Here is a 17120-nt window from a genome sequence, read left to right as displayed (position 1 = left end):
GCATAGTGACTAAGGCACTTGACTGCTAACCAGAAGGCTGGCAGTTCAAACCCACCAGCCACTCCACAGAAGGAATGTTGGGCAATCCTACTATCTGTAGTGATACTGCCTCGGAAACCCAAGGAGGGGTCGCTATGAGTTGGGGCCGACTTGATGGCAAATAATAGCAACAACAACAATTGTCTATTTGTTTTGTCATTTTGCTCTTGTATTGTTTTCCTGAATTATTCATAGATATTGTTTCTCTTTTCCTTGCTTTTGTTTATAGTGTCCTTGAGCTCCTAGAAGGATATATGCAAGTGTGTGTGTGTGTGTGTGTGTGTGTGTATCTTAAATTCCTTATCAGATAGTTCTATTACCTGTTCTTCCTCAGAAAGGTTTCCTAGTTCTTTATTTTGTCACTTGCTTCCAGTATCTTACCCTGTTTTCTGTTTGTAATGAAGTTGTCTGTTGTCTCTGAGACATTTTTAAGTTTTTATTTTTATTTGTTGGTTATGTATTGGTTTGTTTCACTCTTTTTTGTTTGTTTGTTTTGCTTTGTTTCAATATGTCTAGGTGGGTGGGGCAGGTGTGCTCCTTTGGTTATTAGGTTGGCAGCACTGGGGCATTCCCCAGCTGTCTCCTAGGTGGTGGGATATCTGGTGGGAAGGTGGATGTGGGTATTTGTTTGTTGTGAAGAGGATCTGCAGACGTGATGAACAGGTGTTGTCCATCTGTCACTGATCCAGAGGTGCAGGAGCTGGTTGTTGGTGGTGCTCGTCTGTTGGGTGAGGTGGTCAGTGTAGTAGATAAAGCTGACTAGTGGAGAGTCAATGTCTTCCTCTCATTAGATGGGGCAGAAAAAGTAAAAAAGAAACCCTAGGAGAAGAAGAGATAAAAAAGAAAAAAAGGAATAGAAATGAAAGATAAAAATTGAGAAAAAAGGAATAAAAAGAAAAGGGGGGTAGTGAACAAGAAGAAAGATTGGTAAAAATGAAAGAAGAAAAATAAGAGAGAGAAATGAACAAATGAAAAGGAAGAAAAATTGTGAAAAAGAAAAGGAGAAAAGTGAGAAGGATAAGGGGAAAGAAAGGAAACCGAGGAGGAGGGACTTTTGTAGTTATGGTTAATAGGCTAAGGTGAAAGGAGACTTGCATGAGTGGGCATCTGCAAGAGAGGAGGCTGCAGGTGTTTGTCTCTTGTGCTCAATGTAAGAAAGATCAGCCAGTTATGCAAGCACAGAAAGGGAGAGTCACAGCCCTTAGATCTGTCTATTTGGAGTGGCTTGCTGAGGGTGCCTAGGTTGTAGAGGAGGTGGCCTGGGGCTCTGGGTGAAACTTCCCTAGCTACTGGCTTAATGGTGACGGGAGAGGCTTTCCCCCTGTTTGCAGGGAAGCTGTGTTTGTTGGAGCAGAGAATGTAGTTCTCCAGTCTTGATTCACTGGCATGGATGGGCACCCCTGTGTGCACACACAGCCATTTATTCAGCTCCTGCCCAGACTCAAGTGAAGGGCCACCCTAAGACTTCTCCAACTGCCTCAACACAGGCCTTTCCACTGGCAGAGGAGGTGCCTGTTGTAAGCGGGCACCTCTGAGAGAGGAGGCTACAGAAGTGTGCCTATTGTGTTCAGTGTGAAAAAGATCTGTCAGTGCCTCAGGCACCAGGCAGGCCAGCTTCAGCCCCTGGCTCTGTCTGCTAGAGGTGAGTTGTTGGGGGAGGGAGAGGTGGCTGGGCTGTCAGGGAGATGTCCAGGGATCCAGCTGGGTGAGGGTGGGGCTTCTTTAGCCACTGGGTTGGTGGGGATGGAAGGAGTATTTACCTAGATGTTGGAAAAGTGCATGTTTATTCAAGTGGAGAATGTATTTCTCCAGTTATGATTCACTGATGTGGGTCTGGTGCCCCTTCTGGGTGCAGGCAGCCTTTTGTCCAGCTGTTGCCAAGATTCAATCAAGTGAGAAGCCACTCTGAGTTTAGCTTTTCCAGTTACCTCAACACAGACTTTTCCCTCATGTAGGTCCTCAGCCCAAATGACTAGTGTCTACTGATGGTGAGTTATATCATTCCCTTTTTTATGGCTCCCTCCTTACTCCGCAGCTGCCTGTGCCACTGTAAGTCTGACCTTTTGCCCTGTACATTCCTCTCCCATCTCCTGCACGTCATTTCGCTCACCGTGAGTTCCTCCTGATCTGTCTACTCTGTGTCTTTATCGCTGTGTGGATTCCATGAATTTTTCTTTTCTCCCTATCCATGTCTGATCCCTCTATGCTTAAAATGGCAATGCTTTGGCTGGTTCTGGTTTCTTTTCTCTCTCTTTCCAGTCAGCACTCAGTCTGATTATTTATGTTCTCACCTGATGCTCAGAATTCCAGGATCTTTATTTGTATCTGTTTCCACTTGGTTTTTCTGGGTCTCTCATGTAGAGGAATTAGGTGGAGTGTGTTAGCAGGATGCCATCTTGCCTCCCTGGCTGTTGAAAAATTACAGTTTTAATTTTGAGCTGTGAGGTGCACATTGTTAAATCTTTGAAAGCATCTGTTTTCATTGTGCAAAGGGTCTTGGGATATGTGCAGTTGCTGTGCAATTTGGGTTTCTTCAATATGGTGCCTATTCCAGAGATAAGGTGGGGTTTTGCTGTGGGAATAAAATGTCACTGGGGAACTAATAGTGCACACTAAGAACAAGACACTGTGATGTCATACTGCACATATGCTGCAGGACACTAGCAGGGGTGAGCAGGGAGGGTTTAGGCAATAAGACTTAATGTGTGTTTTTGTCCCTGCTGAACAAATCCAGCATATCTGCCTTGTTCCCCCATTTAATGACCATTGGCCTGGGTGTCTCTGTCTTTCACTTCTGATTTGGCTGTCAGCATTGGCATGTTGCTCATTGTCTCTTGTTTGCTTCATGGAGCTGTGACTTGAAACCCACAGGGAGTATTGCCCATTGCTAGTGATGCTCTGGGGCGGAGAGTGGGGAGAATTGACACAGTCACCAGCAGGCTAGTGAGGATAACAGAAGGGACTGACAGAAGGTGGTTGCAGTAGTCCATATCTACCAACAGGAATGTGTCAAATTGCTTAGTGTGATGAGGGCAGAAATCTACACATTTGTGAAATGCTGCAAAATTCTGTCACCTTGTTTCTTGCTAAAGTCACAGGCTGAGAGTTTGATAAGAGTTCCTTGGATCTGAATTTTTTAGGAAGAATTAGAAAATGTTATCTGGTTTCTGACTTACAGAAAAGGAAGGTAGGCAAAAGTTCAGAAAGTTAAACAGGACCCAGCCATTTCACTCCTAGGTAGATACCCAAGAGACTTGAAAGTAGGACTGAAACAGAAACCTGTATACTAGGGTTCATTGCAGCATTGTTCATAATAGCCAAAAAGTGGAAACAACCCAAATGTCTGTCATCAGATGACTGGGTAAACAAAATGTGTATAAGTCCATTCTGATTCATGGCGACCTCATGTGTTACAGAGTAGAGCTGACCCCAAAGGGCTTTCTTGGCTGTGATCTTTGCAGATGCAGATCAGTTGCTAGGCCTTTCTTCCCCAATGCTGCTGGGTGAGTACAGACCACCAGTGCCGAGGTCCAGCCTCAGCTGTGGGTCTCTGGAGGGAGAGGTGGCGTCGGCGAGATGATGGAGACACACTCACACAAGATGAAGATGTGCCCCACATAATGAGGTGGACTTCTTTATTTTATACTATATTGCAGATTACAAATGACAAAGCAAAATGACAAACCCACAATTCCAGGTACATGGCTGTGGGCTATTAACTTTCCAAAACTTATAAAACTATTAATAAACTTATAAACTAAACTTAAGTCTTATCTAACTTACCTATCATTAACATTATATAAGTAAAATGTGCTAGACAATGAGGTTAACTAAAACATGAAAAAATGGTCAGGGTGAAGAAAACAACATGGGGCCAGAACGTGTGACCCAACCTTGTGGTTGGCACCATTCTCTGAATTACCACCAGCCTGTGGTGCAGATGGGTCTACATAGTCCAGCAACATATACTTGTGGCCTTTTAGTTTCTTAAAATAACTGTTCCATTGCTCAATTAGAGTATGTCTCTGTGCAGTAGTTTTACATCTAGGCCCTGATCGTTTTAATCTCTCTAAGAAAGGGAGAGAGTTAAAAGGAACTCTTTTTCCATCTACCCACACCATTCTTTTACCTTCTATGTATGCCCCAGTATAAGGAAGAGGAAGGTCAGGCCATCGGGAAGGTTTGGGCTCCCTTCACCGAGGAGGATACCAAAGTCTACCATTAATTCTATAAGCTACATTAGGAGGAGGCTTAACTGTACGAGGCAGCCACTTAGGCCAAGGTTTCTTTCTATCAGGAGAAATCCCTTTTCTATGTTGTGCTGCAGGGGTTGGTACTGTAGAAGGTTGAGTAGCCATGAGATCTTTCCACCAATGTGAATTCTCAATGTCTTTGGGATTCCCAGGGGCCTTTCTAGCTCTGGCTTATCATGGGGATTTCTAGGAAAACTGGGGTTTTTGGAATTGGAAATCAGAGAGTCATCTGGAAGGTGGCCTGATTCAAGGGAAACATGAAAATCAGTTTTGGACCCTCTGGGAAGAACCAGAAGGAGCATGATTACCATAAAGATTATTGTAGCAGTTAAGATAACGGACCAGAATACAGTTCTAAAGTAAAGGTAGAATTGGCTTCTGCCCAAGAATCTTAACAGCTGGACCTTTGTCAAGCAGCAGTCGTAGAGGTCTGGACATCCCACACCAGCCTGTCAATTAGTTAGTAGTCAAGTGCAAACCACTAGCACTATCCAGGGACCTTATATGCGTATGGTGGATTATTATTAGCTGCAAAAAAAGCATTGCAATCTAGTAGATTCTGACACATAGCAACCTGTAGGACAGAGTTGAACTGCCCCCATAGGGTTTCCAAGGGTATAAATCTTTAGGGAAGCAGAATGCCACATCTTTCTTCCACAGATGGGTTCAAATTGCTAACCTTGAGGTTAGTAGCCAAACACTTAACTAGTGTATTACCAGGGTTCCTATCAGACATAAAGAGAAATGAAATTCTATGACATGGATGAACTTTGAAAACATTATGCTAAGTGAAATAAGCAAGACACCAAAGTATAAATACTGTATGCTCTTATTCATAGGAAATATCTAGAATAGACAAATGCATGGAGACAGAAAGTATATCAGTAGTTACCAGAGGGTAGCTGTGGGAATCATGGAATGTTACTGCTTAATGGGTACAGAGTTTGTGTCTGGGGTGACGAAAGAGTTTTGGAAACAAGTAGTGGGGATAGTTGTACAACATTGTGAGTGTGATTAATGCTACTGGATTGTACCCATGGTGCCTATTGAAAATGGCTAAAAAGGCAAGTTTTATGTTGTGTATATTTTTCTGCAATTAAAAAGAAAAATGGAAAACCTAGCAATATCATTTCTTGCTCTCTCTTCCCTCTTATAAAATCCACATCAGTCCAGTTTGGAAGCTAAAGTATATCTTAAACAAATACTAGTAACATAACACAGGTTTAAGTGAATGAATGCTCAGGGAAGTAAATATGCTTTTCTTTTTCATTTTAGACTTTGATGATAGCATGTTCATTAAGACTTCAACCCCTGAGGAGTGGATTGCACAAGGAGAGTACTATGCCAAGCACCAGTGCTGGAAGGTAAGGGGCCACACCAGGAGCCAAGTAGTGAAGTCTTTGTGATCAGCAGCCTTGTCAGGACTTAAGGCAGGTTTCCTGCAATCACATTTATCACCATGGTAGGATAGAGGTAAAAGTGCTTGTTGTCAAATCACTTCTTTGGAAACATCAGTTTGTCAATCATGCAATGATGAGAGCTCCCTGTCCCATACTCTCCCCAGCACAGTCATGATAACCCTTTGTTTTGGCCAAGGGCCAGCATGTGCAAATAGGTAAATGAAACAGTCTGTGGTATTGCCCCTGTAAGTCATCCTTCTATTTATTTTCTTTTTCTCCTGCACCCTGTACTTAGAAAGCTTTTGCTGTTACCATAATGTATTTTAAAAACAGTAACACATTAGTTCTCTCTTTTATTTTTTCGAATTGAAAAACTTAACTGTCCCTCAGAGTCCGATGAGCATAATTGGTTAAGCTTTATAAACCAGGCTGAGCTGACCAGTTTCCAGCCATATGCCATTTTTGTAGGCTTGAGCAGTCATCTGGAAAATGTTACCTCTGTTAGTCCTCTTGAAATACTGAAACAAGCTGGAAGAGCCTCATCTCTTCCGCCCCAGTAAGCACCCCTGCTTGTCACAGGGTCTCAGGTGGGGAACCATGGCATATGTGTCTCCTATGATGTAGTAGTAATGATGGCTTCACCTGCAAGTTACAGACACTCTACTAAAAATCCAATAACAAGTAGTCTGATCTTAGGGTTGGCTCAGCAGTCCAACAAAGTCAACAAAAGCCCAGTCTTATTCTGTGTCTTTCTTATATCATCACAGTTCCTCCTCATGGTTGCATAATGGCTGTAGTAGCTTTAAGCATCAGATTCCCCCTCAGCAGCACCCCCAGCAGGAATGAAGGGCAGGCAGTCTTCTTTTCATGGGGCTCTTTTTTATTATGAAGTACCCAGTAGCCTTCCCCTTATGTCTCATTGTCTAGTACTAGGCCACTGCTAGCTGCAAGGGAGTCTGGGAGAGTAATGCCAACTGGCAGTTTCAGCCCTTCATGGAAAGTGGATTCTGCCTTCAGATAAGAAAGGGAGCTAGGAGTGCTATGGGGTAAATAACCAACAGTGGCTTGGCATGACCCCATGCACGTTTCCCTGAGATCTACCTGTCCCAGGCACCCGGAGTGCCCTATGCTGGCAGCTGCAGGAGATGCTTCTTGAGAGAAAACTGGGGTTGGGTTTTGGACAGATCATTTTCTTTCCTTTCCATGTCTCAGTGTTAGAGCGGGTCCAGCTCCTCAAAAGTTACAGAACAAGCATCTGCAGTTTCTCTTGCCTCTTCTGAACAAATGTTGAGACAGTGATTTCTCTAAAGGGTTGTCCTGCTGCTTCATGGTTCTCACTGGGGACAGAGTTGTACCCAGGCAAAGGTACTAGGAAGCGATGAGTGCAATGAAATCCTAAATCAGATTGGAAGCCACAGTTGAGATGTCTTCTGCCTAAAGTACCTGGGAGAAGGAATTCCCCCAGAGTTTTCTCAGTCGCTATTTCTTAGGAGAGTTTTGTTTGCTATGGCAAAGAAAATGGTTTTAAGTCTACAGTGGTAACTCACATCTGGGATTTGGCAGTAACCATTTGTTGCATATTAGTGGCTTGAGATAAGTCATTTATGTAGTTCACAGTTCTGATCTCAGCTGGGCAACTCATGGATCTGTAGTCAGCTGCCAGTCAGCTAGGCAGCTCTGTTTCTGGGGTTGGTTAGCTGTTGGCTCAGGTGATGGAGGTCAGTGGGATTCCAGGACCACTCATCCTCCAGAGGTTAGCTTGGGGCTTGTTCATATGTGTCTGGGCAGGGTTCAAAGAGAGTGAATAGAAGAATGCAAGACCTTTTGAGGCCTAGGTTTGGAACTGGCATAGTGTTGTTTTTGGTGCATTCTGTTAGCCAAAGCAAGGCCTAGCCCAGATTGAAAGAGAAGGGAAAGAGCTACCCCTCTTGATGGGAGAAGCTTCAAAATTATGCTATAAAGGGGCATGGGTAGAGAGAGAAGTGAAAGACTGTGACCCACCCTTGTATACTGTCATAAGGGTGAGAAAACAGTATTTGTACTGTTGTGTATTTGGGTGTGTATAGAAACATATCAGTGTTTGGGTGTGTATCAATACGTAGCATTTAGTTGTAGAAGTTGACTGAGATCCCTAACTTTATTCCCTGGGCACCCTGGTTATAGTTGGAAAGAAATATGAACACTTCGCTATTGTTATAAAACTGAGAATTCGGTGTACATGGAGGAGTGGGAAGGAAAGGGTGGGATAAAATGGGCAGCAAGTATGGGTATAAAATTGGAGAACTATGTAAAGTCTCACCCTTTATTTTTTTTGGATCATTGTTGGTATTACCCATATATGTTGTCTATGGATTTCCAATTCTTTATCTCTTTTTGAATATCTTTTGCATGTTTGAATCTAAAATCCTTTTAGGGGAGCTAGCCCAGGTGAGAATGTTATAAAAAGCCTTCTCCTTGTCTGACTTTATTTTGACCCTGCTAAAGGACTTGAGAGGAGCTCTGGTAGCATAATGCCTAAGGCATCTGACTGCTAACCAGAAGGCTAGTGGTTCAAACCTACCAGCCGCTCCTCGGAAGAAAGGTTGGGCAATCTATTTCCATAGTGATACTGCCTCAGAAACCCAAGGGGGGGTCGCTATGACTCAATGGCAGTGAGTTTGGTTTTGGTTTGGAAAGGACTTCAGGACCCAGGTAGTTTGTTGAGTTTTTGACTGCATGTCAATGATTGTTTCAGAACCACCATACAAGTGAATACCTTTTGAGATTCATGCATTCAACAAATGCCTGTTAAGCTATGGGTCAAGCATTGTGTTCTGGTCTCAGGGATATGATGGTGAGCAAAACAGGCACACGAATAATGGCATAGTTTCAGTTGTTGCAGGTGTCACAGTTGAGAGACCAGATGCCACCAGAACAGCTCTGTCCTGGATTAGGTAGCCAGAGAAGGCTTCTCTGAGGGAGGGAACCTTGAGCTGAGATCTGTAGGATGAATGAGATTAGCCAGGCAGGGAAGGGATAAAAAAACATTTCAATCAGGGGAGAAGGTATGCAAATACCCTGCAGTGGGAAGGAGTGTGGGGCTCAGGAGACTGGAACAGGTAGGATCAAGAGGGAAGATGCTTTTCTGTCCACTTTATCAGCAAGTGCTGCTTTGTCCCTCCCTTGCCCGTGGTGAGACCCAATCTCTTATGTTGGGCAGGACATGAACTTTTTGCCCCTATAGCCTATACTTTGAGGCATAGGTTAGCATTTCTGTTTTAGAAGACCAGCTATCTGCTGGTGGGAATTGAGGTGCAGCCTGACTCACCTGCAAACACATGTTTGTCTCCCTTATGTTCAGAGGGTTTGGTTATCCCAGATCTGACTATCCCAAGGATCTGGTCAGTTATTTTCTTGGTTGTGTTGTGCCATCATTCCCATCCTGTGCTCCAGCTGTTCCACCAACACTGCAAGGTAATTGTTGGAGTTACCAACTGGGGGAAACCTGTGTCAAAGCCCAGGATATCCACTGGGTGGCTTTGGGCCAATCACTCCATGTCTCTAACCTGAGGTTGCTGCTATATATATAGTGAGAAGGAAGATACTTCTCGCACACGACTGGTGGGAGATTAAATGAGGATGTTGTTAATGGTGGCTTGTGGATGGTGGCCTATTGAAAAAAAAAAAAATCCCTATTATGTAGCTTCTGCAGGACTTCTGAATATCCCCAAAAGACACTTTTGAGTGTGAAATGTTACCAGGTTATTCCCACTGGGTATTATCCTCTGTGCTACTTTCATTAACATACCAATACCTTCCTGTTCCTCTTCTCAGATGGGGCTGGGTGAGATGCCAAGCATTGTCAGTGGAAACATGTGATGCATGCTTAACTCTTGTTCTGTGTTACCTCCTTACCTTTCAGGCAATCGATCATAACCTTTTGCCTCTTTCAGGTTGCTGCTAAATGCTACCAAAAAGGAGGTGCATTTGAGAAGGAGAAGTTGGCACTGGCCCACAACACTGCCCTGAACATGAAATCCAAGAAAGTCAGTCCCAAGTAAGAGTCTTGGGGATCATTTCAGTATTGCTTGAATGAGAGCAGCAGGTTAAATATATTGGTGTTGGGTCGACATTCCATGGAGATTCTGTTTTGTTTCCCTTCCCCCAGGGAAAAGCAGTTGGAGTATTTGGAACTGGCCAAAACCTATCTGGAGTGCAATGAGCCAAAGCTGTCTCTCAAGTGTCTGAGCTACGGCAAGGAGTTCCAGCTCTCTGCCCAGCTGTGCGAGAGGCTGGGAAAGGTATGACCCCCAGCCATGGCTGCTCCTGGGAAGACTGGCCTGTGGTTGAACAGATTCAGGAATAGGTCCCCAACCTCTATCTATGTGCAGTAGAAGTGGGCTCCAGTCTTCCAAGGAGGGAGAAGCTGGCCCTGTTGACTCTGAAGAGAGCACTTCTTTTTGCTCAGGCTTTTAAAAGGTTCCAAAGTCAGTATGTGTGTGTGTCCACATCTGTGTCAGTGTTTGTGGCCTGATATTAACCACAGGGAGGCCAAATGTTCAAATCAAAGAGCAGCTGGGTTTAAGAATATTCTTGCCTTCCCTTTCTCTATGTTCACAGCCTGTAGTCCTCGGCCTGCTTGAATGGCTTGGTATTTACATGGTGGCTTTTCTATTCTCCAGTAATTGCTCTAGACCTGTACTATCTTATCCATCAGCCACTAGCCACATGTGGCTATTTCCTTTAAATTTAAATTAAAAATAAATAAATAAAATTTAAAGTACAAGCAGTCCTTGTGTCCCACCACACTTAGAGACAACTGTATTTCCCCTTTAATGTTATGTATATTTGCCTTCATTTTGAAGTGATGGAACCAACCCCTTCTTGCAACAAATTCATCCTCATAATCACCTTCACTTGCTGCATAAGCAGCTTTTAATCATTGAAAAGCCTTCCAGACTTCTCTTTCACTAAAACCAAAATCCACTACCGTAGAGTCGATTCCAGTGACCCTTTTCTAGGACTGAGTAGAACTGCATCATAGGGGTTCCAAGGCTGTAAATCTTTACTGAAGCTGACTGTCTCATCTTTCTCCCATGGATCGGCTGGTGGGTTTGAACCATTGACCTTTTGGTTAGTAGCCAAGTGCTTTAACCTCTGCACCACCAGACCTCCTTTCTTGCATTAGGCAAAACCAAACCCACTGCTATAGAGTCAATTCTGACTCATAGTGACCCTTTTTGACAGAGTAGAATTGCCTCATAGGGTTTCAAGGCTATAAATCTTTATGGAAGCAGACTGCCTCATCTTTCTGTTGCAGAGCGGTTGGTGGGTTCAAACTCTCAAGCTTTGGGTTAGCAGCCCAATAGTTTAACCACTATGCTACCAGAGTAAAGTAAGGCTAAGTAAGAACCATATGCACCTGCTCTGACTTACTACAAATTTGATTGAAAGACATACTTAGGAATGAATCTTGTCTGTAACCCAGGGACTGCCTGTAGTTAAAATTTAATAAAGTTAAAATTTTAGTTCCTCAGTCTCACTAGCCACATTTCAAGTGCTCAGTCTTGTAGAACATGCCCGTCACCACAGAAAGTTTTATTGGACAGAACACAGCCACCCACCAAGTGGTCAGTGACCTGACAGTGGGCTACAAACTGTATTTTTCTGCAACAGGATTAACACAGAAAATGAAACTAAGCAGTCAGAAATTTTCAAAGCAGTTTACTGCTGCTGTGACATCCAAGTGGTAATCATTTTCTAAATGATTCATTTTTATTGTATTGATCATAATGCATTAGAAATTTAAAACACTCTCATCCACCCCCACAGATAGTTTGAGAAGCTGTGTTCTAGAGGGCCTGACAGTGGTCTGCTGGCTTTCCCCTGTATTGGATTTTAGTAGTCTTCAGTAGGAGAGCAAGTTCCATGTCCATGAAATGTGGTAACCCCTGGCATCCTCAGAGTACCCTGGGCATTGGGCAGAGTAGGGTTGGGACCTTCCTGGGGAGTTTGCAATATGGCTTCAAGTCAGTGTCAGAGAAGATAGGGCCTTTCAGATGCTGCCTTCCCTGTCTCTTGTTTATTGTGAAATGTAAGTGGTTAGGAGATGGGAGATAGGGCTGGTATGGTGATAGTAGAAAAGACATTTCACTGTGGGTGAAATTTTAAGTCCTAAGATTCCAGAACGAGAATAATTTTCAACCTCTTCAAGTTCCTTAGCCCCTGCTCTCTTCTCTCCAGTGCCACCACCTTGGACACCAAGCTATGACAACTACAGGGCCTAGACCTAAGCCTGATAACCCCATTTTGCCCAGCAATGGCTATCGTGACTAAGCCAGAGAACCCTTCCATATCTACCCACTCAATCCCTAGCCTGCCAACCACTGCCTCTGAAGGGGGGACAGAAGACCATAAAGGTAGCCTGCCCTCCTACTCCAGCACTTCAAATCACCAAACCAAACTCATTGCCATCAAGTTGATTCTGACCCATAGTGACCCCCATTGGGTTTCTGAGATGGTAAATCTTTACGGGAGTAGATTGCCCCATCTTCCTTCTGCTGGTGAGTTTGAACCCCCTAACTTCTGATTAGTAGTCAGATACTTTAGGCACTATGCCACTATGCCACGAGAGCTCCTTACTCCAGCGCTTCATTGCCCTCTAAATGTGGTTGCCACAGTGTTCCTAGAGGCACAGCCTATCCTCTGTCTCTCCACTTCCACAGGCTTGGCCACTGATGGCAACTGCTTCTGCCTTCTCTCACCAGTACATTTGAGCAGCTCTAAGCCCCACCTAGGGAAGAGTCTAATTCCTTTCTTTGCTCAGGTTCCTCCGTGGAGTGGTACTCAGCCCTTAGCCAGCATCGGATGTCTTGTGCCATCCACCAAAACTGACCATCATGATCCAAATTAATCAGTCTTCATCAGGATCCTCAAATAGCCTCCCTACTCCCAACCCCCAAATATGTGCTACCCCTGGGAAGAAGTGTTTTTGTGGGATGCTGTGGGAGTGTTAGATTTCCTTTCAGGGATTCCTGTGCCTCGCCTGCTTCTCCTTTCTCTCCAGAGAGCAGCATTGGTTTCCCTGGAAACCTCTCAAAGCCCTTGTTCTGGATGGCAGGTGGGAGCTTGCTTACAGAGCCAAGTAGGCCAAAAATGGGGAGCTGCCACTCAAAGCCAGCCTTTCTTTTCTCCCTCTAACTGGTACACATTTGGCACCTTACACAGCCTTCATGCACAGGGTAATCAGCATTTTCAGAAGAGGAAAACAGGTTGGCTAGGTGTTTTGATGTGGCCAGACACTAGCCTATGAGGTCTCTGAATATAGAAGAACCTGAATCTTGTGTATATTTTAGCACTTCTTGTAGATTGTCTCATTTAAAATCTATCAGCTAAGATTTATTACAGAAGCCCTGGTGGTACAATAGTTAAACACTTGACTGGTATCTGAAAGGTCAGCAGTTTTAACCTCCCCCAGCTACTCTATAGGACAGATGATCTGGAGATTTGCTCCCATAAAGATTACAGGCAGGAAATCCTATGGGGCAGTTCTAGTCCATCACATGGGGCTGCTATGAGTCAGAATCAACTCAGTGGCACCTAACAACAAGATTTATTAGAGAGCCTTCCACATGTATTTTGTTTTGTTCTGACTTTGTTTTCTTTCCAGACCTCAGGTGCAGCAAGTAGAGTTCATTAACTCAGTCAGCACATATGTAGAGCCTTTACTGTGTGCCAGACACTGTGTGTGCTATGCCACCACAAGTCAACAAAGCAGAGAGCTGTGTCTTTGCAGAGTTTTCATTTTTGGTGTGGAAGAGAGAGAATAGAAAAGCAAATGGTATATAAGATGTTAGAGTCTCTAGGTGGTGCAAAAGATTAAGTGCTGAAAGGTTGGTGGTTTGAACTTGTCCAGAGATACCTCACAAGAAATTCCTGGCCATCTGCTTCTGAAAGGTCATAGCCATGAAAACCCTATAGACGCAATGGCAACTTTTTTTTTTCTTTCTTTAGTATAAGATGTTAATAGGTGGTGAAGGCTAAGAAGAAGAATGAAGCATAGTGAGGGGAGAGAGAGTGTTAGGTGTTGCTGCTTTAGGCAGAGAATGTCAGAGCTAACTTTGAGTGAGGACCATGAGAATGGCTGCTGGAGGGCTTTGCAAGCCTGAGAATTATTAGTGCAAGGGCCCCAGGGTGGAAGCATGTTAGCAATTTTGAAGAACCAGTAGCATTACTGGGGATGGTGTCATGTCACACAGTGTTGTAACTCATGGTGTTACACCACTCCTCACCCCTGCCATAGACTCTCCCACACCAGACCATACAGAATCTTTAGTAATGTTTATAATCAATTTTAATTATAAAATAGTAAGGCTGGTGGTTCAAACCCACCAGCCACTCCTCAGAAGGAAAATTGGGCAATCTCCTTCCGTGGAGATACTGCCTCTGAAACCCAAGGAGGGGTCGCTGTGAGTTGGAAATGACTCAATGACAGTGAGCTGTAAGTTGCTTACATGTGATACTTCTTACATTATGTTAATACTAACCAGAAAATTGTTTTGTAAAATCTTTCTACATTGAATTACATTGTTAATTACAAAGTATTAATAACTGAGAGGAAGCTTTTTTGATTTTTCTCCTTTTCTTTAATTACCCCTTCATTTTCAAAAAAGTTATTGATACAGGTTCACAAATACTACGTACCACAATATTATAGCTAAAACACCAGAAAAATTGACAAAATCAATGACTGTAAAAACACTATCAATAATGAAAACAACAGTCCATGCTTGTAGCACATAAAACCACGTGATTTGAAGCTTCATTATAATTGGGTAATAATGACACCTCTGACGAAAACACATCGTTATTGTTGTTAGGTGCCATCAAGCAGTTCTGACCCATGGTAACTAAGTCTGGAGTATGAATAGATTTAACTTCATTAAGTACTAGGTGGCATAGTAGCTGAGGCATTTGACTGCTAACTAAAAGCCTGGTGGTTCAAACCCACCAGCCACTCCTCAGAAAAAGGTTGGGCAATCTACTTCAATAGTGATACTGCCTCGGAAACCCAAGGAGGGGTGGATATGAGTTGGATCTGACTCAACGGCAGTGAGTTTGGTTTGTTTAAGTACTAGGTGGCACAAACAGTTTGCAGTTGACTGCTAACCTAAATGTTGCCTGTTTCAACTCACCCAGTGTTGTTGTTGTTGTCAGGTGCCATTGAGTTGGCTCTGACTCATAGTGACCATATGTACAACAGAATAAAACACTGTCTGGTCTTGTACCATCCTCACAGTCCTTGCAAGGCTTGAACCCATTGTTGCAGCCACTTTGTCAATCTGTCTTTTCTCCAACCCTCTTTGGCAAGCGTGATATCCTTCTCCAGGGACTGGTCCCTTCTCACAACATGACCACAGTAGGTGAGACCAAGCCTGGCCCTTCTCACTTCTGTGGAGCATTCTGGTTGTATTTCTTCTAGGACAGATTTGTTTGTTCTTTTGGCAGTCCATGGTATTTTCAGTATTCTTCACCAACACCACAATTCAAAGGCATCAACTCTTCTTTGGTTTCTTATCCATTGTCCAACTTTCATGTTCATATGAGGCAATAAAAACACCATGGCTTGGGTTAGGTGCACCTTAGTCTTTGTGGTGCAGTGAATTACATGGTATGGCTTTTCTAGCCATTTGTTGTTGTTGTTGTTGTTTGCCGTCGAGTTGGCCCGACTCATAATGACCCCTCCTTGGGTTTCCGAGGCAGTATCACTACGGAAGTAGGATTGCCCAACCTTCCTTCCGAGGAGTGGCTGGTGGGTTTGAACCGCCAGCCTTCTGGTGAGCAGTCAGGTGCCTTAGGCACTATGCTACCAGAGTTTCTAGCCATAGTCTTTGTTAACTCTCACCGGATTACTGGGTGGTACCATGCAAATAAAGTGTGTAGAACTCTGCTGTTGGTTTGTCACTCTGTCAGGCTTAAAGTGAGCCCTCCTGGAGGCAGAGGGGAGATCTTACTGCCATCAAGAGAGAAGAGCTGGAGGTGAAGTGGAGCGTGTCCTTGGACCTGGACCTCCTTGGCTGAACCTGCCCCAGCAGAGAGATGGTAGCAGTGGACCCAAGAGGCACTAGAAAGAGTAACAGGCTTACCTGACCCACAGAGGCAGAAGCCAGGCCAAGAGGTCAAGGGGCAGAGAAGTGTGCCTGAGGGCATAGCAAAAGGGATCCTGTCCTGATCAAAGACTTGTATCCTGAGCTTGTTCCTGAACCTGAATTACAGCTTGTTGCTTCCCTAATAAACCCGTAATCATGAGTATTGTCTGTGTGTTCTGTATGGCCATTACAACAAATTATCGAACCCAGCAGAGAGTAGTAAGTGCTGTGGCAGAAACGGTTGGTGTCAGAATTGGTAAAAGGCTGGAGGGTGGTAGCATGATTGGCTTTATAGAATAATCCCTGGGTTGCTGATGGTGATTCTGTCTTCCTTTTTTGAAGTTAAAGGAGGCCAAAGATGCTGCCCCTTTTGCAGTCTTCAAAGTGACATCTTTGCTTCTTAACACTTTAAAGAGGTCTTTTGTAGCAGAGTGGCTTAGTACAATATGACGTCTGATTTCTTGACTGTTTGCTTCCATGGGTGTTGATTATGGATCCAAGTAAAATGAAATCTTTGACAACTTCAATCTTTTCTCCATTTATCATAATGTTGCATATTGGTCCAGTTGTGAGGTTTTTTGTTTTCTTTATGTTGAGTTGTAATCCATAGTGAAGACTGTAAGCTTTGATCTTCATCAGTAAGTGCTTCAAGTCATCTTCATTTTCAGCAAGCAAGGTTGTGTCATTTGCATATTGTGGGTTATTGTTGAGTCTTCCTTCAATCCTGATGCCATGTTCTTCTTCATATAGTCCAGCTTCTCAGATTTCATTTACTCAGCATACAGAATAGAACAAATATGATGAAAGGATACAACCCTGATGCACACCTTCCTGATTTTAAACCATGCAGTATCCACTTGTTCTGTTTGAATAACAGCCTGTTGGTCTATATATGGGTTCCTCATGAGCACAATTAAATGTTCTGGGATTCCCATTCTTTGCAATGTTGTCCATAATTTGTTATGATCCACACAGTTGAATGCCTTTGTAGTCAATAAAACACAGGTTAACATCTTTCTGGTATTCTCTGCTTTCAGCCAAGATCCATCTAACATCAGCAATAATAGCCCTCATTCCATGTCCTCTTCTGAATCCAACTTGAATTTCTGCTAGTTCCCTGTCAATATACTGTTGTAACTGTTTTTTAAATTGTTTTCAGCAAAATTTTACTTGTGTATGGTATTAATGATATTGTTAAAATTTTCCACATTCTGTTGGATCATTTTTCTTTGGAATGGGCACAAAAACAGACCTCTTCCAGTTGATTGGCCAGGTAGCTATCTTCCAAATTTTTTTTTTTT

At 43.5% G+C, this 17120-nt stretch overlaps 1 protein-coding gene across 1 annotated transcript in view; it reads left to right on the top strand.

Annotated features, from left to right (window-relative positions):
• TRANK1 (tetratricopeptide repeat and ankyrin repeat containing 1) overlaps nt 1–17120 on the top strand; it is a 144754-nt gene that overhangs the window by 112666 nt on the left and 14968 nt on the right. The window contains exons 17-19 of the mRNA XM_007945681.2: nt 5568–5656; nt 9625–9728; nt 9840–9972. Coding sequence (XP_007943872.2) covers nt 5568–5656; nt 9625–9728; nt 9840–9972 — 326 coding nt within the window. The remainder of the gene's footprint in view (nt 1–5567; nt 5657–9624; nt 9729–9839; nt 9973–17120) is intronic.

The sequence above is a fragment of the Orycteropus afer genome, unplaced genomic scaffold (assembly GCF_000298275.1).
Source record: "Orycteropus afer afer isolate SDZICR_OR568_19922 unplaced genomic scaffold, OryAfe1.0 scaffold00142, whole genome shotgun sequence".
Lineage (NCBI taxonomy): Eukaryota > Metazoa > Chordata > Mammalia > Tubulidentata > Orycteropodidae > Orycteropus > Orycteropus afer.
The sequence above is the reverse complement of the archived record's forward strand: the minus strand, read 5'-3'. Positions and strand labels throughout refer to the sequence as shown.